Source organism: Lipotes vexillifer, unplaced genomic scaffold (genome assembly GCF_000442215.2).
Source record: "Lipotes vexillifer unplaced genomic scaffold, Lipotes_vexillifer_v1.1 scaffold185, whole genome shotgun sequence".
Lineage (NCBI taxonomy): Eukaryota > Metazoa > Chordata > Mammalia > Artiodactyla > Lipotidae > Lipotes > Lipotes vexillifer.
In genome coordinates, this window is record NW_006794406.1 from 65335 (window position 1) to 91648 (window position 26314).

At 34.8% G+C, this 26314-nt stretch overlaps 1 protein-coding gene across 1 annotated transcript in view; it reads left to right on the forward strand.

The window, feature by feature from the left end:
* The window catches only part of MANEA (mannosidase endo-alpha), a 69204-nt gene that overhangs the window by 25401 nt on the left and 17489 nt on the right, over window positions 1-26314 (forward strand). Inside the window, exon 3 of the mRNA XM_007467181.1 lies at window positions 7305-7414. Coding sequence (XP_007467243.1) covers window positions 7305-7414 — 110 coding nt within the window. The remainder of the gene's footprint in view (window positions 1-7304; window positions 7415-26314) is intronic.

Below are 26314 nucleotides of genomic sequence, written 5' to 3' on the forward strand. Positions count from 1 at the left end.
TTTGTCAGATGCTTTCTCTGCATCAATTGAGGTGACCATTTATTTATTTTTCCCTTCATTCTGTTAATGTGGTATATTACATTGATCAATGTGCATTTGTTGTATCATCCTAACATTCCAGGAATAAACCCTACCTAGTCATGATGTGTAACCCTTTTAGTATGCTGCTAAATTCAATTTGCTAATATTTTTTTGAGGAGTTTTGCATCAGTATTCATAAGGGATGGTAGTCTGTAGTTTTCTTGTGTCTTTGTCTGGCTTTGGTATTAAGGTAATGCTGACCTTATAGAATGAGTTGGGAAATATTCTCTCCTCTTTGGTTTTTGGAACAGTTTGAAAAGGATTGCTTCAGTTCTTTAAATATTTGGTAGAATTCACCCATGAAACCATCTGGTCTAGGGCTTTTTTTATGGTCAGGAGATGTTTGTTTATTGATTCAATTTTCTTAATAGTGATGTCTATTCAAATTGTTTATTTCTTCATAATTCAGTCTGGGTAGGTTTTGGGCTTCTAGGAATTTGTCCATTTCATCTAGGCTATCAAATTTGCTGGTGTAAAATTGTTCCTAATACTCTTTAGTTATCATTTTGCTTCTGTAGAATCAGTAGTAATATCCTCACTTTCATCTTTGATTTTAGTAATTTGTATCTTCTCTCGTTCCCTCTTAGTTCATCCAGGTAGAGGTTTGTTGATTTTGTGATCTCTTCCAAAAAACAAATTTTGGTTTCATTGATTTTCTCTATTGTTTTTCTGTTTTGTGTTTCATTTATATCTGAGCTAATCTTTTATTATCTCCTTCCTCTGCTAGCTTTAGAATTAGTTTGTTCTTTTTCTAGTTCCTTAAGTTGTAAAGTTGTTTATTTGAGATTTTGCTTGTTTGTAACATTTACAGCTATTTGTTTACCCTTTAGCATCACTTTGGCCACATCCCATAAGTTTTGGTATGTCATGTTTTTGTTTTATTCATCTCTTTAAGTGTTTTCCAATTTCCCTTGTGGTTTTTTCTTTGATCCATTGACTGTTTAATCTTTAGTGTTTAATATAGTTACTCATATGGATTGATTTTCAAATGTTGAATCTCATTTTTTATTCCTAGAATAAACCCCATTTGGTGATGATTTATTATCCTGCTTCTATATTGCTAAATCCTGTTTGCTCATCTTTTTAAAGGATTTTGTGTCCTTTTTCATATGAGATGTTTGTCTGTGGTTTTTCTTTTCTTGATGTCTTTGTCTTTTGTCATTAGAGTAGGTTATGACCTCATAAAATTAGTCAAGAAGTCTTCCCTCTTTCATTTTCTGGAAGAGATTAAGTAGAGTTTTTTTTTTTTTTTTTTCTTACCTATTTGATAGAATTCACCTGCAAAATCCTCTTGGGCTGGTGATTTCATTATTTTTTTAACTACAAAATTTCATCAATAGACATAGGACTATTCATGTTATCTATTTATTCTAGAGTGAGTTTGGGTACTTTTATGTTTGAAAGAACTGGTTCATTTCATCTAATTTGTTAGTTTTTTGGGCAAAGAGCTGTGTGTATTATTTTTCTTATGCTTTTTTTTTTTTTTTTTTTTTTGATGTACTCAGGCCTCTTACTGTTGTGGCCTCTCCCGTTGCGGAGCACAGGCTCCGGAGGCGCAGGCTCAGCGGCCATGGCTCACGAGCCCAGCCGCTCCGTGGCATGTGGGATCTTCCCAGACCGGGGCACGAACCCGTGTCCCCTGCATCAGCAGGCAGACTCTCAACCACTGCGCCACCAGGGAAGCCTTCTCATGCTTTTAAAGTATATGGTGTCTATATAGATGTTGCCAAAAGATTTCTGCTTCTTTTCTCATTTTTTTCCTGTCAGTATTTATAGAGTTTGATTATTATTGTTGTCTCTTTCAGTGAACCAACTTTTGGTTTCATTGATTCTCTGGAAAAAGAATGTGTGTTCTGCTGCTGTTGAATGGGCTATCTTATAAATGTCAGTTAGTTCAAGTTCTTGTTAGTATTGTTCAGATCTTCTTTATCCTTTCTGATTTTCTGCTTGTTTTATCAGTTACTGATAAAGCAGTTTTGAAGTCGCCAAGTAGAATTGCGGATTCATCTATTTCTCCTTTCAGGTTTGTCAGTTTTTGCTTCATATATTTTGAAGGTCTTTTTTTAAGTACATAAACATTTAGGATTGTTATATCTTTGGGGATAACTGAGTCCTTTGTTATGAAATAATCCCTCTTTATTGCTGGTAATATTCTTTGTTTTGAAGTCTACGTTGTCTCACATTGCTATAACAACTCCAGCTCTCTTTGATTAATGTTTGCCTCGTATATCTTTTTTTATTCTTTTACCTTTAACGTATCTTTGTCTTTATACTTAAAGTGGTTTTCTTGGACACAACATATGGTTAGGTCTTGCTTTTTTAAAATCCAATCTGAAAATTCTGTGTTTAAATCAGTATGATTAGACTGTTTGCACCTAATATGATTTATTTATATAGTTGGATTGATTGATATCTACTATCTTTTCAGTCTCTTCCTATTTCTTTTTTTTGATGAAAGTTCATAATGCAATTGACAAGGAAATTTAGTTATTTCTGAGATATACATTTTAAAGTAATAACTAGAATTATGATTTATAACATTATACCAGAACATATAAGATTTTTAGGAATTTCATACTTTTTATGATTGTTTAGTGTCTACTATTTGCTTAGTATTTAATTTTTTTTCTTTTTTAGTTGATAACCTAAGGTTTACAAAATATACCTTTATGTGTAATGAGTCTAATTGCAAATAATACATGCTTCATATGTAGTATAAGGACCTCACCACAGTATATTCCCAGTTTTTCCTTCCCATACTTTTTGCTAATGTTGTCATAATTCTTCTATTAGAAAAGCCACTATACACTACTCCTATTATAGACCAGAGCTTGGCAAACATTTTCTGTGAAGGACCAGGTAACAATAAATATTTTTAATTTTTATGTACCACGTTGTTTTTGCGACCACTCAGTTCTGCCACTGTAGTGTAAAGGTAGCCATAAGCAAAGTGTAAACAAAAGTGCAGAACACTTGTCTTGCAGAGGTCAAAATTTGGTTCATGGGCAATGTGTTGCTGACCACAGCTTCAAACATTTGGTCATCTTATAAAGCAATTAAAAGTAAAAGAAAAAAAAAGAGTGTTTATTTCACCTTCATTTATTACATTTCCAATGTTCCTCATTTTTTAGAGTAAATCCAAGTGGATGTTTGGTATCACATTCATTCTCCCTCAAAAATTTCCTTTACCATTTCTTGTAGTACTGATCTGCTTGCAATGAAGTTTTTTACATTTTGTTTGTATCTTTTATCTGAATGATACTTCATCTGCTACAGAATTCTCAATGGGCAGATTTGGGGGTATTTTATTTGTTTTCTTTTGGAACTTTAAAAATATTATGCCATTGTCTTCTGTCTTTCATGGTTTCTGATGAGAAAGAAGTATGCTGTAATTTTTAAACATCTTTTTATATCTTAATTTTCCTATATGTATCTGTCTTTTTTCTCTGACTTTCTATGCAATGTTTTTTCTTGGTTTTTGATTTTTAGCAGTTTTAATATATCTTTAGTTGTTGTTTTTTGGTATTTAGCCTTCTCCGTGTTCTCTGAGCTTCTTTAATTTCTTGCTTTTTGTCATTAACTTTGCAAAATTCTTAGCTGTTATTTCTCTCTATATACCTTTCACTTCTGAGCTTTCAATTACATGTATGTTAGAACTTTGATATTTATCCCAGAGGTATTGGATGCATTGTTTATTGTTTTTTGCCCCCAGTCATTTTTTCTAATTACATTTCTGTTATGATAATTTCTTGTGACATGCTTAATTACCTGACTCTTTCCTCAGCTCTGCTGTGTCTGTTCATGAGTCTGTTGAAGGCATTCTTCATCTCTTTTAATGTTTTTATCATTTCCAGCATTTCTATTTGATTCTTTTAGTTTTCATCTCTCTGCTAATATTTTCCACCTGACCTTACATGTTGACTATCTTTCCCATTAGATCTTTTAACATTTAATCATAATAGTAATTTAAAATTCCTTGTTTAGTGATTTCAACATCTATTTCAGATCTGAGTCTGGCTCTATTGATTGTTTTGAATGTGCATTATTTTTCTTGCTTTTTTATGTCTTATAATTTTTCTTGAAATTGTCATCCTGCATAATTGTGTTTATGCCTGGAAATGGGCTTGCTTTCTTTCTGTTTAATCTTTAGTTTGAAAGAACATTTGAGATGTTTGAAAGAAGCACTAAGTTCCCTATATGTAAAAGAAGCTATCACAAGCTCTGTTGAGGTAACAAATTTACATACTGTTTTACTGTCTTCTTGTTATTAAATGTTTTTTTTAATCACTTTTTGGGGGAGGTCTTGCTCTTCATAGTTCATTCTCTCATGTATACTTTTTAAAACAGGCTTTTAGGTTATGAACTGAATTTATTCCCATTTTACAAATGTGAAAACTTAAGTAGACAGACTTACCTAAAGTTAAATATCTATCAAATGACAGAACTGGGACTGGATTCTCCAGGTCTATCTGATTTCCTACCTGCGTTTTTAACTATTACCCTGTTTAGAAGCATTCAGCTTAACAAAAATATTGTTGGGTATCAGTTATATTGAGGATCCAGTGGTAAGTGCTGTGGAGGGAGGATGTGATCATTATGAAGTGGTCTGCATTTAATATGCTAATATTCTAAGAATGGACTTTAAAGCGTATCCCTTTTCCCTTAGCAATTGGAGTGGTAGAAATACACAGTAAAAGATTTTATTTATAAATGATACTTGGTTTACATATTTTAGAGAAACCTTTTGGGTTACTGTGAAGGATTCATTAACATTTAAATGGGCCAGTTCTCCTCAGGAGTAGGACCGTCATTGGCTTGGTTCCCAGGCCATTACTTATTCAAAGCTCATGAGTGACACAGCCCAGAAGACACTGTACAAGGATAAATTGGATTGTAGAGCACAATATGGGGGTATAATTCAACATGTGGAAGTGATAATTGACTGAAACACAATAAGAGGATAAGGAAGAACAGAGAACATTCTCCCCAAGTCTTAGAGTATACCTTCAGCAAGGATAGGGAGGAAGAAAAAATCATTGGATAAGAACAAGTTGATAAGGTGTTTAGAGAATCAGAATACTGGCAATGCTGTACAATAGAACTTTCTGTGATAATGAAAATATTCTATATCTGTGCTTGTAGATATAGAAAATATTCTATATCTGTGCTGTACAGTAGAAAATATCACCCACCTTAAATTCCCTTTCAAGCTAGAGGACTTCCCAAGCATTGTCCACCTGGGATCTAATCCACTGATTTTGAGGGCTGGTTTACTTCTCCTAATTATGCTCAGGGCAGACTGACTTCCTTTCTCAGTTACTTCTCTGACTTCACATTTTCACTTTATTTTAGACAGGTAATTCTTTACTCTCTTCAGTTCTTTGGCTTTTGGAAATTTTTTGTTCCCATATCTTATTTAATAATTTGTTTTTGTTGGGAATGTTGGTCTAAGTAACCTAATCTATTAGAAACAGGAATCTTGTTTTTAATTTCATCGAAGCATGCAGTGTTCATAATTTTCCTGAGCTCTATGGCATAATCTTTCTTTTGTATGTTTCTCCTTTATAATGTTTTCCCATGTTCTTTTTCACCATTTTTTTTGCAGGATTTTTTCATAGGTCCCAGGTTGAGAAAATCTTTATTGTTACTTTTCATTGGTGATGTTCTTCTTATAAGCTGGAGAAGTAGGCAGCTTGAATGTTTGATCAGTTGTCTTCTGACACTTTTCTCAACATTGTTTTTCCATATGACTGCTTTCTTAGGTAGCCATAATCTCCCCTGAAGCCCCATATATTATAGATTCTTTTTTCTATCTTTTTTTGTTCTTATTGCTATTTTTATTTTCAGATTGTATAGGGGACAGATATCTTTTGTTGTTGTTGTTGTTAACTTAACCTAGAAGTTCTGTTTTGTCTTTAGATGGGACCGCTGTTTATACATGACATAGTTAACACAAATTTAAGTCTTAAAATTTAGTTCTCTGCCAGTTTCTAACCTTGCCTTTTCTGTATTTCCACATGCTTGTCTTTTGATAACATTGCATTTTCCTCCTTGTCTGAAAGAGTCTGTTAAATGATTTAGAAATTAGTACAATACTTTTAGTGGCCTCTTGCTTCTTTATATATGTAATGAGGCTTTGGATTAGTTGATTTCAAAGATTTCCCTCTCCAGTTAGTAATTTCTTTGCAGGCTTATTGTTTCTAAAACTTTCTTTTTGTAGTTTATCAGTTCAAAAGTAAGTAGGTACTACAGGGATAAACTGTAATTTAAAAAATTTCTTGAATCTTCTGTTAAGTGATATTGATCCACACAAAAATCTGCACATAAATGTTTATAGCAGCTTTATTTATAATTGCCAAAAATTGTAAGAAACCAAGATGTCTTCAATAGGTAAGTGGACAAACTGTGGCACACTGATACAATGGAACATTATTCAGCAATAAAAAGAATGAGTTGTCAAGTCTTAAAAAGACATGAAACTTAAATGCATATTTCAGAGTATAAGAAATGTCTGAAAATGTTACTTTATGATTCCACCTACCTAACATTCTGGAAAAGGCAAAGTATACAGAGATAGTAAAAGGATCAGTTATTTTCTGGGGGATTGAGGAAGGACATGGAGGAGGGATTAATAAGTGGAGTACAAAGGGTTTTGAGGGCTGTAAAACTATTTCTGTAATAGTCAGTTCATGACACTATACATTTGTCAAAAGCCATAGAACTGTACAATACAAAGAGGGAACCCTAATGTAAACTCTGGACTTTAGTTAATGATATACCTACATTGGTTCATCAGTTGTAACAAGTTTACTACACTAATGTAAGATGTTAATACTAACAGAAACTGTGTGGCATGGGGGGATGGTGAGTAGGAGAGGAGAAGATAGAAACTCTACTTTCTGTATAATTTTTCTGTAAATATAAAACTTATTCTAGAAAGTAAAATCTACTAATTAATTAAAAGATACCGATGCCTGATAAAAAGTTTAAAGTATTGAGTATACAAAGTAATCAAATAAACTTAAGTGGTATCTAAGTAAAGTAACAAAACAACATTATTTGAGAATATGTTTCTTTTTATTGTTAACAATTTGGTCCTTATTCTGCCGTATTTTTTTTTTTAACAATACCTGTATTTTTTTAACAATACCTTTATTTTTTTAACAATACCTCATTTCTGTTCCTGTGTTTATTTTTCTTTTCTTTTTGGTTGTTTCTATTAGGTGTACTAGCCCTATCTTGGTACCCACCTGACTCAAATGATGAGAATGGAGAACCTACTGATAACTTGGTACCAACTATTTTGGATAAAGCTCATAAATATAATCTGAAGGTATTTAATTTATTTTATTGAGATGTAATTGGCATATAACATTAGATTAGTTTGTGTTCAACATAATATATTGTGAAATGATTATCACAGTTAGTCTAGTTAACTTCCATCACCACATGTAGTTACAGTTTTTTTCCCTATGATGAGAATTTTTAAGTTCTGTTCTTTTAGCATCTTTTAAATATACGATACAGTATTATTAACTGTAGTTATCAAGCTGTACTTTACATCCTGGGCGCTTACTTATTTTATAACTGGAAGTTTGTGCCTTTTAACTATCTTCACCCACTTCACCCACCCCCTGTCTCAGGCAACTACAGATCTGTTCTCTGTATCTGAATTGGTTGTTTTATGTTTTCTTTTTGTGGGGTTTTTTGGTGTTGCTTTGTTTTGTTTTTGATTCCATATACAAGTGAGATCATATGGTATTTGTCTTTTTGCTTCCTTTGGATAAGTACCCAGAGGTGGAATTGCAGGAAAATATAATTCTATTTTAAATTATTTTAAGAAACCCCATACTGTTTTCATGGCTGCATCAATTTATATTTCTACCAAAAGTGCACAAGGGTTTCCTTTTCTCCACATGCTAACACTTCTTATTTCTTGTGTTTCTGTTAATAGCCATTCAAACAGGTATGAGGTAATATCTCTTTGTGGTTTTGATTGGCATTTCCCTGATGATTAGTGATGTTGAGCACCTTTTCAAGTACCTGTTGGCCATCTGTATGTGTTCTTAGGAAAAATATCTATTCAGAACTTATGCCCATTTTTCAATCAGATTGTTTTTTTGCTAATGTTTTATAGGAGTCCTTTATATATTTTGCATATTAACCCCTTGTCAGATACATGATTTGCAGATATTTTCTCCCATCTATTATGTTACCTTTTCATTTGTTAGTGGTTTCCTTTGCTGTACAGAAGCTTTTTTGATGTAGTGCCACTTGTTTATTTTTGCTTTTGTTGTTTTGGTTTTGGTGTCAAATCCAAAACGTCATTACCAACACTAATTTCAAGGAGCTTACTACCTTTATTTTCTTCTAAGAGTTTTATGGTTTCAGGTCTTATGCTTAAGAATTTAATCCATTTTTCGGTAATTTTTGTGTATGGTGTAAGATGGTGGTTCAGTTTCATTCTTTTGCATGTGGCTGCTCAGTTTTATCAACACCATTTATTGAAAAGACTGTCCTTTCCCCATTGTATATTCTTAGCTCCTTTGTTATTAATTGACCATAGGTGCCTGGGCTTATTTCTGGGCTCTCTATTCTGTTCCAGTGATCTATGTGTCTGTTTTTCTGTTCTGATTACTATAGCTTTGTAATATAGTTTGAAATCAGGGAGTGTTATGTCTCCAACATTGTTCTTTTTTCTCAGTATTGCTTTGGCTTTAGGGTCTTTTGTAGTTCCATACTAATTTTAGGATTGTTTGTTTTATTTCTGTGGAAAATGCCTTTGGGATTGCATTGAATCTATGGATTGCTTTTGGTAGTATGGACATTTTAACAAAATTAGTTCTTCCAATCCATGAGTGTGGGCTATCTTAACATTTATTTCTGTTTCTTTAATGTCGTTTATTAACATCTTATGATTTTCAGTGTACAGATCTTTCATGTTCTTGGTTAAGCTTATTTCTAGGTATCTTATTCTTTTTGATGCAGTTGTACAATAAATAGGATTGTTTCCTTAATTTGTCTTTCTGAGTTCATAATTAGTGAATAGAAATGCAAGTGATTTGTGTATATTCATTTTCTATCCTGCAAGCTTATTGTATTTGTTTAACAGTTTTTTGATAAAATCTTTAGAGTTTTCTGTATGTCACACAGTGTCATCTGCAGATAGAGACAGTTTTACTTCTCCTTTTCTGAATTGGATGCCTTTCATTTGTTATTGTTGTTGCATTATTGCTCTGGCTAGGAGTTCCAATTCTTTATTGAATAAAAGTGGTGAGAGTGGTTATCCTTGAGTTGTTGCTGATCATGGAAGAAAAACAGTTGACTCTTCTCCCTTGAGTATGATTTTAGCTGGAGGCTTGTGATATATGGCCATTATTTTGTTGAAGTACTTTTTCTCTATACTCACTTTGTTGAGAGTTTTTATCATGAATGGGTGTTAAATTTTGTTGAATGCTTTTTTCTGCTTTTTTGAGATGATCACATGACTTTTATCCTTTATTTTGTGAATGTTGTGTATCACATTGATTGATTTGAGGGTGTTAAAACCATCCTTGCACCCCTGGAATAAATTCCACTTGATCAGAGCATATGATACTTTTGTTGTATTGTTGAATTCAGCTTATTAATATTTTGTTGAGGAGTTTTGCATTTCTGTTTATCAGGAATATTGGCCTGTAATTTTCTTTACTGTGGTGTCTTGACTGGTTTTGGTGTCAGGATAATGCTTGTCCCATAAAATGAGTTTGGACGTGTTCCCTTCTTTTCTAATTTTTGGAAGAATTTGAGAAGATTGGTATTAATTCTTCTTTGAATATTTGGTAGAATTCACCAGTGAAGCTGTCTGATTCTGGATTTTGTTTGTTGGAGGTTTTTGATTACTTATTATCTCCTTTCTAGTAATCAGTCTGCTCAGATTTTGTTTCTTCATGATTCAGCCTTGGAAGGTTGTATGTTTCTAAGAATATATCCATTTGCGATGTCAGTGGAGTATTAAAGTCCCTTATTATTATTGTATGGCTGTTTTACCCTTTAGGTCTGTTAATATTTGCTTTTATATTTGGATGCTTCTATGTTGGGTGCATAAATATTTACAAATGTCATATCCTCTTATTGTACTGATCCCTTTATCATTATGTAATGACCTACTTTGTTCTTTGTCTCTTATTACAGTCTGTGTTTTATGTTCTTCTTTGTCTCATGTAAGTATTGCCACCACAGCTTTCTTTTGGTTTCCAAGAGCATGGGATATATTTTTCCATCCCTTCGTTTTCAGACTGCGTGTGTTTGTACATCTAAGTGAGACTCTTGTGGGTAAGATATAGATGACTTTAAAAATCTGTTTAGCTACTCTCTGGGTTTTTTGCTTGCTTGTTTGTTTGTTTTCCCAGAATTTGTCCATGTACACTTAATTATTGATAGGTATGGAGTTATTGCCATTTTGTTTATTGTTTTATAGCCATTTTGTAATTTCTTTTTTCCTCTCTACTTCTCTTGATCTCCTACTTTGTGATCTGATGATTTTCTGTAGTGGCAGTCTTAGATTCCATTCTCTTTATCTTTTGTGTACTTAATCTAGGTTTTTGCTCTGTAGTTACCATAATGCTGACATAAAACAATTTATAATAGTCTGTTTTAAGTCAATAACAAATTTGGTAACAGTCTAAAGCTCTACATTTTTACTTACCCCCATTTTATATTTTTGAAGTCACCATTTACATCATCTTATCTTGCATGTTCACTTTCAAATTATTGCAGTTATAGTTATTTTTACATTTGTCTTTTAACCTTCATACTAGTGTTTGTATAAGTGATTAATCTATCACGTTTACAACATTAGGTTTTTCTAAATTTTACTGTATGTTAATTTTTACCAGTGAGATTTATATACTTGTATTTTTTTCCTGTTACTGACTAGCACCCTTTTGTTTCAGCTTAAAAGGTCCCTTTAACATTTCTTATAGGACTGGGCTATTGGTCATTACTCCATGTTTTATTTTTCTGGAAAACTCTTTATATCTCCTTCAATTCTGAAGGATAACTTTACCATGTAGAGTATTCTTGGTTGGCAGTTTAGTTTTTTCAGAGCTTTAAATATATCATGCCACATCCTTCTATAATTTTTCTGCTGGAAAATGTACTAATTGTCTTTTGGGGATTCCCTTGTATATAAGAAGTTGTTTTTCTCTTGCTTCTTCATACAGTCTGTCCTTGCTTTTAACTTTTGATGATTTATTTATATTATATATATAAATAAATCTGGATGCTGTTTCCTTCCCCTGATTAGGGAAGTGTTCAGCCACTATTTCTTCACATAAATTTTCTGCCCTTTTTCTCTCCTCATTCCGGGAACCTGATGCGAATAATGGTCCTCTTGATGTTTTCCCATAAATTCCTTAAACTATCTTTGCTCTTTTTTTATTCCTTTTTCTGCTCTAGTTGGAGGAGTTAAACTGCCCTGTCTTTGAGTTCACTGATCTTTTGTTTTGCTCTTAGTCTGCTTTTGAACCCTCATATTTGTCAGTACAGTTGTTGTATTCTTCAACTTCATCATTTCTGTAGAGTACTTTCCTTTATTTTCTGTTTCTTGAAATTCTCACTTCTTTCATGTTTTCTTCTGACGTTGGTGGGCTATCTCGCATTGGTGGGCTATTTATTACTTATTTTGAATTTTTCGTCATGTAAATCATTTATCTCTTTTTCATTAAGTATTTTCCTGAAGTTTTTATCTTGTCCTTTTATTCGGAACATATTCCTTTGTTTCTTCAGTTTTCCTGACATTTTGTGTTGGTTTCTATGTATTTGATGAAACAACCTCTTCTCCCAGTCTTGAAGGCGTTGCCTCATGTAGGAGATGAACCTTAATGTTTAACTCTGTCCTCTTTCTTGGCTGTCTCTCATATCCTTGTGATTGTCCAAACCACCTACTTGGTTCTTAGTGGCTGCCAGCTGTTGAGGGTTTCCCAAGACCTGCCAGTGTCCTAAAAGGGAAGACCTCAGTCAGCACCTAAATTCAGGCTGATTGGAAGCCAGACTTTGGGCAGCAGCTTTTAAGTTATACATATATACCTCTTTCCATGGAAGCCTGGAAGATGGACATTTCATTCTGCTTCCTCTGTACTGAGCCCTGCATGATAGTTAAGAACCATTTCTTCCTTTGTGCCATCCCATTAGACCCATGAATACAATACCCACTAGCCACCAGAGCCAGGCTATCAAGGGTTATTTCTTGTGAGCAGAAACCACAAAAGCTGGTGCACCAAATGTGCGCAGAAGCTCCTTTCTCAAAGATTACCATGACCTGGGGCTGGGCATAGGGTGTTTGCAAAGTAGGTGCCCACTTCTTTCCCTGGTCTCTGCACAGGATTGCAGTTGGCCCCTAGATGTGTGTTTAATTTGATGTCTTCCCCTCAGGCCAAAGCTATGAAGATAGGATATTAGTCCTCTTTCACAGAAAGATTGGGTGCCTGTCTGTTGCCTCTCTGCTTTGTCCTGTGGGTTGTTGCTGGTTACGAACTCTTTCTCTATTTGTTTCAGTCCTATGGGACTCATAAATGTCCACCACTCTGGCCACCAGAGCCAGGTGATCGAGGTAGTGCCCCCTTACTTAGCAGCAGCCGCAAAAAACAGGCCATCAGATGTATATACAAGCTTCTTTCTGGAAGATAAGGTGACCTGGAGTGAGATGGGGGAGGCTCCTTGGTCTTTGGAGAGTATTCAGTAAGCTTCTAGGTATGCCTTAAATTACGTGCCTGCCGCTTAAGCCGAAGCTTCAAGATAAGCATATAAGTCTCTTTTACAGAAAGACTAGGCATTTTAATTGGCTGCCTTTTTGCTGGGCCCTGGGGAGTAGGCATAGTGAATCCTCATGAGCCTTTTAAGTATGTTTCTCAGTTCACTATAGCCTTGTGTGCCTCATGGACAACAACCCTGTTAACTTTCAAAGATAAATGTTTTGGGTGCTTGTCTCTCAGGTGCAGTTCTTAAAAGTTGGGGTGCCAGATGTAGATTTCACATCCTGTGCTCCTCAGGAAGAAGCTCAGAGTTGTGGGTTCCCTCCTGACTATGGGTCTCCATGCCAGGAATGGAGTTGATGGTTAGATTGTGTCTCAGCCTCTCCTACCCATTTCAACATCAGTCTTTTTTTGTTTACCCAGTATGTAGGAGTTTATTTCAGAGAAAATTGTTCCTTATATAGTTGTAGATTTGGTGTGTCCCTGGGAGGAGGTAAGTTAAGGCTCCCCGTACATTGCCATCTTGAACTAGAACCTCTAAAGGTATTATTGATAATAAAATAAAATACTTGTGAACTATCCTTTTGGACATGAGGATAGTAATTATAATTTTTGGAGTAATTGTTTAAAACTTGATGTGAAAATGGCTTAGAATCTTTTTTAATAATACATTTTTTCATAAAAAATTTCTGAGTTCCAAACCTCATCTAGATCATAGCTTATTATTAAAGTTTCCTTACTATTATTCTGTATGTTTTATATTCATATACTTACTGTTTATTTTAGCAGAAAAGAAAGAAAATCTCAGTGTTTTTATGAAGATAATACAGTAATTAGTGAAATTAACATGTCTAAGTATCTTGGATGTCAAAGATTTACTAAAAACAAGTTTTGTTAACCATATGAATTTAAATATTTCTAAAGTAGTTAGAAAACAAACTGCTGCTTAAAAATTTGTCAAAATCTGTATTTCATTTAAGCCTTGTATAACACATACACACACAAACACATACACGCCCAGGTACATAAAAAATGCAGGTGAAAGTCTGAAGACAGTTGTAAGACGAAGTATATTCTGCCCAGATAGTAAGTCATGTTACAAATGTGGGGAAATTTCTCACAGTATAAAATTTTATTTATTTCTTTCAGAAATTAATGAATCATGGAAACAAATAGAAGTAATGATGAAAAGGATTTTGAATAGCTCCGCAAAGGAAATTTTATAATGAATAGCAAGAGAATAAGAATTGTTTTTAAAATCCAAGGATACTTTTCAAAAATTGGTTACGTGATAGTTAGCAACATTAATCTTAATAAATTCACAAAAAATATAACCATATGGTCTGCATTCTCTGACCATATTCAGTATAACTGAACATTAAAAATAAGGCCAAAGTAAACATTTAAAAAGTAAAAAATTGTCTAAAATTTTAATTATAACATTATAACTAAAAATAACACTTCTTTTAAGATCAAAAGTGAAAATTTAGGATGATTAAAAATAAATAGCACTGAGATTATCAATACCGGTAGGACATGGATAATGAAATAAACTAAAATTAGAAGGAGGGATTAACAAGGATGAAGTAAGCACTTAATTAAATAAAATACAAAACCTTCAAAATCAGTAGCCTGGAAAAATTATTTTTCTACTGTGGGGAAGAAAAAAATAGACAAACCACTGGCAAGATTAAAAAAGAAAAACACAGAGAAGACATAATATCAAAAATTGAAAGGGAATAGATCTATAGGGATAGAAGAGCATTTAAGGTTTTATATCACCATATTTAAAATATATAAAAAATAGGCAGCATTCTTGGAAAATACAAAAAAGTTTTACTTTTTGTATAGAGAGAAGTTTAAAAAATCTAAATTGACTTATATCCTAGAAAAAAATTCTGAAGTTTTATTGAGTGTATGTCTTTCTCAAAGCACCAGATCTTACCTGTCAGTTCTGTTCAACCTTTGAGAACTGGTTGATTTTTGTGATAGTGAAATACAGTGGAAAGTTTACTCATTATCTATTGCTGTATAACATATTAACCCAAAACTTGGCAGTTTAACACAACAAACATTTTATATCTCACGCAAGTTCTAAAGGTCAGGAATCTGGAAGTGGTTTAGCCTGGTGAGTCTGGTTCAGGATTTCTCAAGTTGTTGAGAAAGAATCAAGTTGTTGGCTGGTACTATAGTCATCAGAAGCCTAGAGGGTCCACTTCTAAGCATTCTTATGTGTTGGTTGACAGACCTCAGTTTCTTTTAGCTGTTGCAATGGGACTTAGTACTTTTTTTTTTTTTAATTGAAGTATGGTTGATTTACAGTGTTTCAGATATACAGGACTTAGTTTGCGGGCAGCCTGTCCACAGGACTGTCTCCTTAATACATGGAAGCTGGCTTCCCCATAATGAATGATTTGAGAAAGAGAGAGTTCAGTATAGAAGGTGCAGTGTTTTGACCTAATTTAGAAAGTGACTGTCACTTATGCCCTATTTTATTGGTTTATCTGCTGGTAAACCAAACCTGGTACAATGTGGGAGGCAACTGCACAGGTTATGAATATCAGGAGATGGGGAGCATTGGTGGCCATCTCGGAGACTGGCTACCAGAGAAGACTTGCAACTTTATTCTATAATGATAACACAGTTCTGATTCAAACACTAAAGAAGGATAGCACAAAAAAGAAATTCATGCAGTGATCTCATCAATGAAAATATATGCAGAATTCCTAAAGAAGACTTATATGAGTAGTGTGTATTAGCAAGAATCTAAGAGGGGGTTCAAGAGTATGAAATCTGAATCCAAATCTCCCACATTCAGTCCTGGCTCAAGCACTTAGTAGCTGTGTATTTAACTCTTATGCCTCAGTTTCCTCATCTCTCAATGGAAAAAGTAACAAAATCGACCTTACAGAATGGTTATAAAGATTACATGAGGTAATATATGTAAAGCCCTTAGTGTCTGGCACATGGTAAACACTATGTAAGTGTTAAGTAAATAAGACTTAATTGATTATTTAAAGGAGATAAAACATGATCATCTTGATACTAAACTTCTGAGGAAATAAAAACTCATTACTAATAAAACTCTTAATAAAAATTGTTCTTTAACTTGATAAAGGGTTTCTTTTATTTTTATTTTGTTTATTTTTCTATTAATTTTTATTGGAGTATAGTTGCTTTACAATGTTGAGTTAGTTTCTGCTGTACAATAAAGTGAATCAGTTATACAGATACATATATCCACTCTTTTTTAGATTTCCTTGCCATTTAGGTCACCACAGAGCATTGAGTAGAATTCCCTGTGCTATACAGTAGGTTCTTGTTACTTATCTATTTTATATACAGTAGTGTATATATTTCAATCCCAATCTCCCAATTCATCCCACCCCTCTCCTTCCCCTTGGTAACCATAAGTTTGTTTTCTACATCTGTGACTTTATTTCTGCTTTGCAAATAAGTTCATCTATCCCATTTTTCTAGATTTCACATACAAGCGCTATTATACAATATTTGTCTTTCTCTTTCTGACTTACTTCACTCTGTATGACAATCTCTAGGTCCATCCATGTCTCTGCAAATGGCATTATTTCATTCCTTTTTTGGCTGAGTAATATTCCATTGTATATATGCACCACATCTTCTTTATCCATTCCTCTGTTGATGGACACTTGGATTGCTTACATTTCCTGGCTGTTGTAAATAATGCTGCAATGAACATCGAGATGCATGCATCCTCTCTAATTACGGTTTTCTCCGGGTATATGCCCAGTAGTAGGATTGCTGGGTCATATGGTAGCTTTATTTTTAGTTTTTTAAGGAATCTCCATACTGTTCTCCATAGTGGCCGTACCAATTTACATTCCCACCAACAGTGCAGGAGGTTTGCCTTTTCTCCACACCCTATCCAGCATTTATTGTTTGTAGATTTCTGATGATGGCCATTCTGACCAGTGTGAGGTGATACCTCATTGTAGTTTTGATTTACATTTCTCTAATAATTAGTGATGTTGAGCATCTTTTCATGTGTTTTTTGTTCATCTGTATGTCTTCTTTAGAGAAATGTCTATTTAGATCTTCTGCCCATTTTTTCATTTGGGTGGTTTGTTTTTTTGTTACTGAGCTGCATGAGCTGTTTGTATGTTTTGGAGATTAATCCCTTGTCAGTTGTTTCATTTGCAAATGTTTTCTCCCATCCTGAGGGTTGTCTTTTCATTTTGTTTATAGTTTCCTTTGCTGTGCAAAAGCTTTTAAGTTTCATTACGTCCCATTTGTTCATTTTTGCTTTTATTTCCATTTCTCTAGGAGGCGGATCAAAAAAGATATTGCTGAGATGTATGTCAGAGTGTTCTGCCTGTGTTTTCCTCTAAGAGTTTTATACTGTCCGGTCTTACATTTAGGTCTTTAATCCATTTTGAGTATATTTTTGCGTATGGTGTTACGGAGTGTTGTAATTTCATTCTTTTACATGTACCTTGTCCAGTTTTCCTAGCATCACTTATTGAAGAGACTGTCTTTTCTTCATTGTATATTCTTGCCTCCTTTGTTATAGATTAGGTGGCCATAGGTACGTGGGTTTATCTCTGGACTTTGTATCCTAATCCGTTGATCTGTATTTCTGTTTTTGTGCCAGTACCATACTGTTTTGGTTACTGTAGCTTTGTACTTAGTCTGAAGTCAGGGAGCCTCATCCTCCAGCTCCGCTCTTCTTTCTCAAGATTGCTTGTGTTGTCTTTTGTGTTCCCATACAAACTGTAAAATTTTTTTGTTCTAATTCTATGAAAAATGCCCTTGGTAATTTGATAGGGATTGCATTGAATATGTAGATTGCTTTGAGTAGTGTAGTCATTTTCACAATATTGGTTCTTCCGATCCAAAGCATGGTATATCTCTCCATTTGTTTGTGTCATCTTTTATTTGCATCTTATAGTTTTCTGAGTTCAGGTCTTTTGCCTCCTTAGGTAGGTTTATTCCTAGGTATTTCATTCTTTTAGACACAATGGTAAATGGGATTGTTTCCTTAATATCTCTTTCTGATCTTTCTTTGTTAGCATATAGGAATGCAAGAGCTTTCTGTGTATTGATTTTGTATCCTGCAACTTTACCAATTTCCTTGATGAGCTCTAGTGGTTTTCTGGTAGCATCTTTAGGAATCTCAGTGTATAGTATCATGTCATCTGCAAACATTGACAGTTTTACTTCTTCTTTTCCAATTTGGATTCCTTTTATTTTTTTTCTTCTCTGACAGCCATGACTAGGACATCCAATAGCATGTTGAATAAAAGTGGCGAGAGTAGACATCCTTGTCTTGTACCTGATCTTAGAGGAAATGTTTCAGATCTTCACCATTGAGTATGATGTTTGCTGTAGGTTTGTCAGATATGGCCTTTATTATGTTGAGGTAGATTCTCTCTATTCCCACTTTCTGGAGAGTTTTTATCATAAATGTGTTGAACTTTTTCAGAAGCTTTTCTGCATCTATTGAGATGATCATATGGTTTTTAGTCTTCAGTTTGTTAATGTGCTGTATCACATTGATTGATTTGCATATACAGTATTGAAGAATCCTTGCCTCCCTGGGATAAATCCCACTTGATCAGGATGTATTATCCTTTTAATGTGTTGTTGGATTCGGTTTGCCAGTATATTGTTGAGAACTTTTGTGCCTATGTTCATCAGTGATATTGGCCTGTAATTTTCTTTTTTTGTGATATCTTTGTCTGGTTTTGGTATCAGGGTGATGTTGGCCTCATAGAGTGAGCTTGGAAGTGTTCCTTCCTCTGCAATTTTTTGGAAGAGTTTCATAAAGGTAGGTGTCAGCTCTTCTCTAAATGTTTGATAGAATTCACCTGTGAAGCCATCTGGTCGTGGACTTTTGTTTTTGGGGAGTTTTTTAATTCAATTTCAGTACTTGTGATTGGTCTGTTCATATTTTCTATTTCTTCCTGGTTCAGTCTTGGAAGGTTGTACCTTTCTAGGAATTTGTCCATTTCTTCAAGGTTGTACATTTTATTGGCTTATAGTTGACTTTAGTAGTCTCTTATGATCCGTTGTATTTGTTTTGTCCATTGTAACTTTTCCTTTTTCATTTCTAATTTTATTGATTCAAGTCCTCTCCCTTTATTTCTTGATGAGTCTGGCTAAAGGTTTATCAATTTTGTTTATCCTCTCAAAGAACCAGCTTTTAGTTTCATTTATCTTTACTATTTTCTTTGTTTCTATTTCATTTATTTCTGCTCGTATTTTTCTTTCCTTCTACTAAGTCTGGGTTTTCTTCTTCTTTCTCTAGTTGTTTTAGGTATAACTTCAGGTTATTTGAGATTTTTCTTGTTTCTTGAGGTAAGATTGTATTGCTGTAAACTTCCCTCTTGGAACTGCTTTTGCTGCATCCCATAGTTTTGGGTCAGTGTGTTTTTGTTCTCATTTGTGTCTAGGTATTTTTGATTTCCTCTTTGATTTCTTCAGTGACCTTTTGGTTATTTAATAACATTGTTTAGCCTCCATGTGTATTTTATAGTGTTTTTCCTGTAATTGATTTCTAATCTCATAGCATTGTGGTCAGAAAAGATGCTTGATATGATTTCAATTTTCTTAAATTTGTCGAGGATTGATTTGTGACCCAAGATGTGATCTATCCTGGAGAATGTTCCATGTGCACTTGAGAAGAAAGTGTATTCTGCTGCTTTCCGATGGAATTCCCTATAAATATCAATTAAGTCTATTTTGACTAATGTGGCCTTTAAAGCTTGTGTTGCCTTATTAATTTTCTGTCTGGTTTATCTGTCCATTGTTGTAAGTGGGGTGTTAAAGTCCCCCACTATTATTTCCCCTTTTATCGCTCTCAGCATTTGCTTTATATATTGAAGTGCTCCTATGTTGGCTGCATATATATTTACAATTATTATATCTTCTTCTTATACTGATCCCTTGATCATTATGTAGTGACCTTTCTTGTTTCTTGTAACAGTCTTTATTTTAAAGTCTATTTTTTCTGATTGAATATTGCCACTCCAGCTTTCTTTTGATTTCCATTTGCATGGAATATTACTTTCCATCCCCTCACTTTCAGTTTGTATGTGTCCCTAGGTCTGAAGTGGTTCTCTTATAGACAGCATATATATGGGTCTTGTTTTAGAATCCATTCAGCCAATCTGTGTCTTTTGGTTGGAGCATTTAATCCATTTACATTTAAGGTAATTATTGATATGTATGTTCCTATTGTCATTTTATTAATTATTTTGGGTTTGTTTTGGTAGGTCTTTTTTCTTCCCTTCCTCTTTTTTTCCTCTTCTCTTGTGTTTCCTGCCTAGAGAAGTTCCTTTAGCATTTGTCATAAAGCTGGTTTCGTGGTGCTAAAGCCTCTTAGCTTTTGCTTGTCTGTAAAGCTTTTGATTTCTTCATCAAGTCTAAATGAGAGCCTTGCTTGCCAGAGTATTCTTGGTTGTAGGTTTTTCCCTTTTATTACTTTAAGTATATCATGCCACTCCCTTCTTGCCTGCAAAGTTTCTGCTAAAAAATCAGCTGATAAGCTGTGGATTCCCTTGTATGTTTTTTGTTGTTTTTCCCTTGTTACTTTTAATATTTTTTCTTTGTATTTAATTTTTGCTAGCTTGATTAACGTGTCTCAGTGTGTTCCTCCTTGTGTTTATCCTGTATGGGACTCTCTGCACTTCTTGGACTAGGTGACTATTTCCTTTACCATGTTAGGAAAGTTTGAGACTGTTATCTCGTCAAATATTTTCACAGGCCCTTTCTCTCTCCTTTCTTCTTCTGGGACCCTTATAATTCGAATGTTGGTGTGTTTAATGTTGTCCCAGAAGTCTCTGAAACTGTCTTCATTTCTTTTCATTCTTTTTTCTTTATTCTGTTCCACGGCAGTGATTTCCACCATTCTGTCTTCCAGCTCATTTATCCATTCTTCTGCCTCAGTTATTCTGTTACTGATTCCTTCTAGAGTATATTTCATTTCAGTTATTGTATTGTTCATCTCTGTTTGTTCTTTAGTTCTTCTACGTCTTTATTAATCATCTCTTGCATGTTCTCAATCCATGCCTCCATTCTTTTTCTGACATCTCGGATCATCTTTACTATCATTATTCTGATTCTTTTTCATTATTTCTTCATTTAGTTGTTCTTGTAGGTTTTTATCTTGCTCCTTCGTCTGCAGCAGATTCCTCTGTCATCTCACTTTGGCTAACTTATTGTGTTTGTAGTCTCCTTTATGCATGCTGCAGGATCATAGCTCCTCTTGCTTCTGATGTCGCCCCCTGGTGTGTGAGGTGGATATTGAGTGGGGCCTCCCCTTTGCTCTGTGGTTGTCACTGCCGTCAGGGGCATGGTATGCTCCTTAGTTGTTGAAGTAGAGACCCAAAGATCTGTTTCTTAGGTGTGTTTCTGATCTGCAGTGAGGGGTAGGTGGGATTGAAGCACTTCCACTGGGAGAGAAGCCTCTGAGTATTCCTCCTCTGGAGATGTTCACCTGTGAGTGTGCTTTGTTATGTCACCTTTTGCCTGTTGTGCAGGCTCACAAAGTACACTGTTGTTGGCACTGCTCTCAGTCCCATCATAACTGTGGGTATGCCAGCAAATGGCCCTGGTGACTCTCAGGTGTAGTTTTCACCAGACCACTGGTGCATATCCACTGAGGTCAGGTCCCAGCACATGCAATAGTTGTTCACCTGGACCTGCTGTGGGAGCTATGGAGGCTGCTCAGACTCTGGCCTGGCCCAACCCTCATGTGAATGGCCCACAAAGCCCACAGCTGCTAAAGCCAGACCTGTCTCAGTTGCAGGAGCACTTGTCTGTTTGGATGTTCCATAGGTGCTGCATTTAGGAAGCCATCAGCACAGGTGTATTCACTGTTTTGTTCCACCACCTTCTGTTTTTCAGGCAACTTCATAATTCCATCTTCCCAAGTCTTTTTATCTTCTTGAGCAAAGAACTGTTTCAGGTGCCTTTTCAGTCTTCCAGGGAATTAAAATTTTTTCCATTAAGAGAATTTTATTACTGTAGGTTTGTAGTATAGTTTGAAGTTGGGGAGCCTGATTACTCCAGCTCCATTTTTCTTTCTCAAGACTACTTTGGCTATTCAGGGTCTTTTGTGTTTCCATACAAATTGTAAATTTTTTTGTTCTAATTCTGTGAAGAATGCCATTGGTAGTTTCATAGGGATTGCATTGAATCTGTAGATTGCTTTGGGTAGTATAGTCATTTTCACAATATTGATTCTTCCAATCCAAGAACATGGTATATTTCTGTTTATGTCATCTTTGATTTTTTTCATCAGTGTTTTATAGTTTTCTGAGTACAAGTTTTTCTCCTCCTTAGGTAGGTTTATTCCTAGGTATTTTATTCTTTTTGTTGAGATGGTAAATGGGATTGTTTCCTTAATTTTTCTTTCTGATTTTTCATTGTTAGTGTTATAGGAATGCCAGAGATTTTTGTGCATTAATTTTGTATCCTGCAACCCTACTTCAAACTATACTTAAAAAGCTACAGTAATCAAGACAATATGGCACTGACAGAAAAACAGAAATATAGATCAATGGAACAGGATAGAAAGCCCAGAGACAAACCCACACACATATGGTCACCTAATTGACGACAGAGGAGGCAAGAACATACAATGGAGAAAAGACAGTCTCTTCAATAAGTGGTGCTGGGAAAACTGGACAGCTACATGTAAAAAAATGAAATTAGAACACTCCCTAACACCATACACAAAAATAAACTCAAAACGGATTAAAGAACTAAATGTAAGACTGGACACTATACCTGGAGGGGTGGGATAGGGAGGGTGGGAGGGAGATGCAAGAGGGAGGAGATATGGGGATATATGTATATGTATAGCTGATTCACTTTGTTATAAAAACAGAAACTAACACACCATTCTAAAGCAACTATACTCCAATAAAGATGTTAAAAAAAAAAAAACCTTTAGAGGAAAACATAGGCAGATCACTCTTTGACATAAATCAATCACAGCAAGATCTCTTTCAATCCACCTCCTAGAATAATGAAAAGAAAAAGAAAAAGAAACAAATGGGACCTAATTAAACTGAAAGCTTTTGCACAGCAAAGGAAACCATAATCAAGACTAAAAGACAACCCTCAGAATAGGAGAAAATATTGCAAATGAAACAACGGATAAAGGATTAATCTCCAGAATATACAAACAGCTCATGGAGTTCAATATGCAAAAAAAAAAAAAAAAAAAAAAAATTAAAAAATGGGCCAAAAACCTAAATAGATATCTCACCAAAGAAGACATACAGGTGGCCAAGAGGCACATGAACATCTGCTCTACATCACTAATTATTAGAGAAATGCAAATCAAAACTTGCATGAGGTATCACTTCACACTGGTCACAATGGCCATTATCAAAAAATCTAGAAACAATAAATGCTGGAGAGGGTGTGCTGAAAAGGGAACACTCCTGCACTGTTGGTGGGAATGTAAACTGATACAGCCACTATGGAGAAGAGTATGGAGGTTCCTTAAAAAACTAAAAATAGAGCTACCATATGACCCAGCAATCCCACTCCTGGGCATATACCCTGAGAAAACCATAATTCAAAAAGAGACATGTACCACAGTGTTCATTGCAGCACTATTTACAATAGCCAGGACATGAAAGCAACCTAAATGTCCATCAACAGATGAATGGATAAAGAAGATGTGGCACATATATATACAATGGAATATTACTCAAATATAAAAAGAAACAAACAAAACTCAGTTATTTGTAGTGAGGTGGGTGGACCTAGAGTCTATCATACAGAGTGAGGTTAGTCAGAAAAAGAAAAATACCATATGCTAATGCATATATATGGAATCTAATAAAAACGGTACTAATGAACCTAGTGTCAGGGCAGGAATAAAGACACAGAAATAGAGAATGGACTTGAGGACATGGGGGTGGGGGGAAGGGGAAGATGGAGTGAAGTGAGAGTAATGTTGACATATATACACTACAAAATGTAAAATAGATAGCTAGTGGGGAGCAGCAGTATAGCATAGGGAGATGAGCTCGGTGCTTTGTGACGACCTAGAAGTGTAGGTTGGGTTGGGGGTAGGGAGGCTTAGGAGGGAGGGGATATGGGGATATATGTATGCACATGGCTGATTTACTTTGTTATACAACAGAAACTAACACAGCATTGTGAAGCAATTATACTCCAATAAAGATGTATTTTAAAAAAAAGAATTTTATAAAGACTGAAATAAATGGAAATTTGAAGGTGCAATGTCTGGTGAATATGGCAGGTGAATCAGAACTTCCCAGCCAAGCTGTAACAGTTTTTGCCTGGTCATCAAAGAAACATATGGTCCTGTGTTATCCTGATGGAAGATTATGTTTTCTATTGCCTAATTCTGGACGCTTTTCGTTGAGTGTGCTTTCAGTTGGTTTAATTGGGAGCAGTACTTGTTGGAATTAATTGTTTGGTTTTCCAGAAGAAGCTCATAAGGACTCCCTTCAAATCCCACCATATACACAACATCAGCTTCTTTGGATGAAGACTGGCCTTTGGTGTGGTTGGTGGTGGTTCATTTCACTTCCCCCACGATCTCTTCCATTCCACATTATTGTACAGTATCCACTTTTCATTGCCCATCACAATAGATATTAAAAACGGAATGTTTTGGTTATGTTTAAGTAGAGAATTGCATGCGGAAATATGATCAAGAAGGTTTTTTTTTTTTGCTTAACTTATGTGGAACCCAAACATCAAAGCGATTAACATAACCAAGCTGGTGCAAATGATTTTCAGCACTTGATTTGGATACTTGGAGTATGTCAGCTGTCTCCCACATGGTGTAACATTGATTGTTCTCAATTAATGTCTTGCTTTGATCACTTTCAACTTCAACTGGTCTACCCAACTGTGGAGCATCATCCAACAAGAAATCTCCAGCACAAAACTTCATAGACCACTTTTGACATGTTGGATCAGTCACAGCACCTTCTCCATACACTGCACAAGTCTTTTTTTGCGTTTCAGTTGTGTTTTTCCCTTTCTTGAAATAGTAAAGCATAATGTGCTGAAAATGTTGCTTCTTTTCTTCCATCTTCAATATTAAAATGGCTACACAAAAATTCACCAATTTTGATACTTTTTTAAAAAATTCACATTGATATGACAGCTGTCACAACACAATCTAACAAAACTGTTTCGAATGAAGTTGAAGACAACTAATCACTACTAGAGCCATCTTTCGGAAAAAACTGAATGAACCTTTTGCCCAACCCAATATATAAGCCAAAAGGTTTCCTATATTACAGGAGAAAATATGGGCAAAACTACATTGAAAATAACATTAGCTGTAGATACAGGGATATCTTTGGCATTTTATTGAAGGAAATGAAAGACTTACATAAATGGAGAAACATGAATTTTATGGGAAGATCCAAAATTGTAAAAGTGGCCATTCTCTAATATTTGTATTTTATTTTCAATATACTTTATAAATGTAATGCAATCCCAGTTAAAAGTTTCAGTGAAATTTTAAATGAAGAATTTGACAGGCTATCCCTAAAGTTTATAAATGTGTAAGAAAAACGTTAGACTTTTTAAAAAATGTTTATTAAACATTTAAAACGTGTCTTTGCAGATACTAAAATGTATTTAAAAATGGCAGATATTAAGGGTACGGCATTAGCATCAGTATCCACAAAGAGATCAGTGAAACATAATACAGAGTCTAGAAACAAGGCACTCTATATGAGAATCTAATATGTAATACAAGAATCATTTAGAGTGAAGTGTAAAAGGAATGTTTATTCACGATCTTAGCTTCATGATACTGGCTTAGTTTTTTGCATTATCCACTCTGCTGTTCTGTGTCCTTGCACATTAATTTTCATGTCTAATAATTCTACTTCTCAGATTGTTCATTCTTCTTCAAGTTTATTCTTTTTCAATGCAAATGTGTTTGCAAATCTTATTGAAAACATGAATTAGAGTTAAAAAACTAGTTAAAAAACTAGAGACTAGGGCTTCCCTGGTGGCGCAGTGCTTGGGAGTCCGCCTGCCGATGCAGGAGACGCGGGTTCGTGCCCCGTTTCGGGAAGATCCCACGTGCCGCGGAGCGGCTGGGCCCGTGAGCCATGGCCACTGAGCCTGCGCGTCCGGAGCCTGTGCTCCGCAAATGGGAGAGGCCACAACAGTGAGAGGCCCGCATAACGCAAGGAAAAAAAAAAAAAAAAAAAAAAAAAAAAACTAGAGACTATTTACCCTGAGTTCTCAGGTTGCTATCACTTTTAAAAATTGCTTAAAGTTTTCATTTACTCTGAGACTTCTTGCAGTTTGTATAGCCTAATGGAACACAGGCTGATTTGTCCAGTACAGGTAATTGAGTAAGCTTTTTAAGAGATAATATGGATCACAGTTAAAATATTTATTTCCAAATAAAAATATGAAAAATTAGTTTTATCTTAATATTCCTTTTGCAGCTTAAAGATTCTGTAGTTATTGGGGAATAGAAATGGGACTCTAGGGAA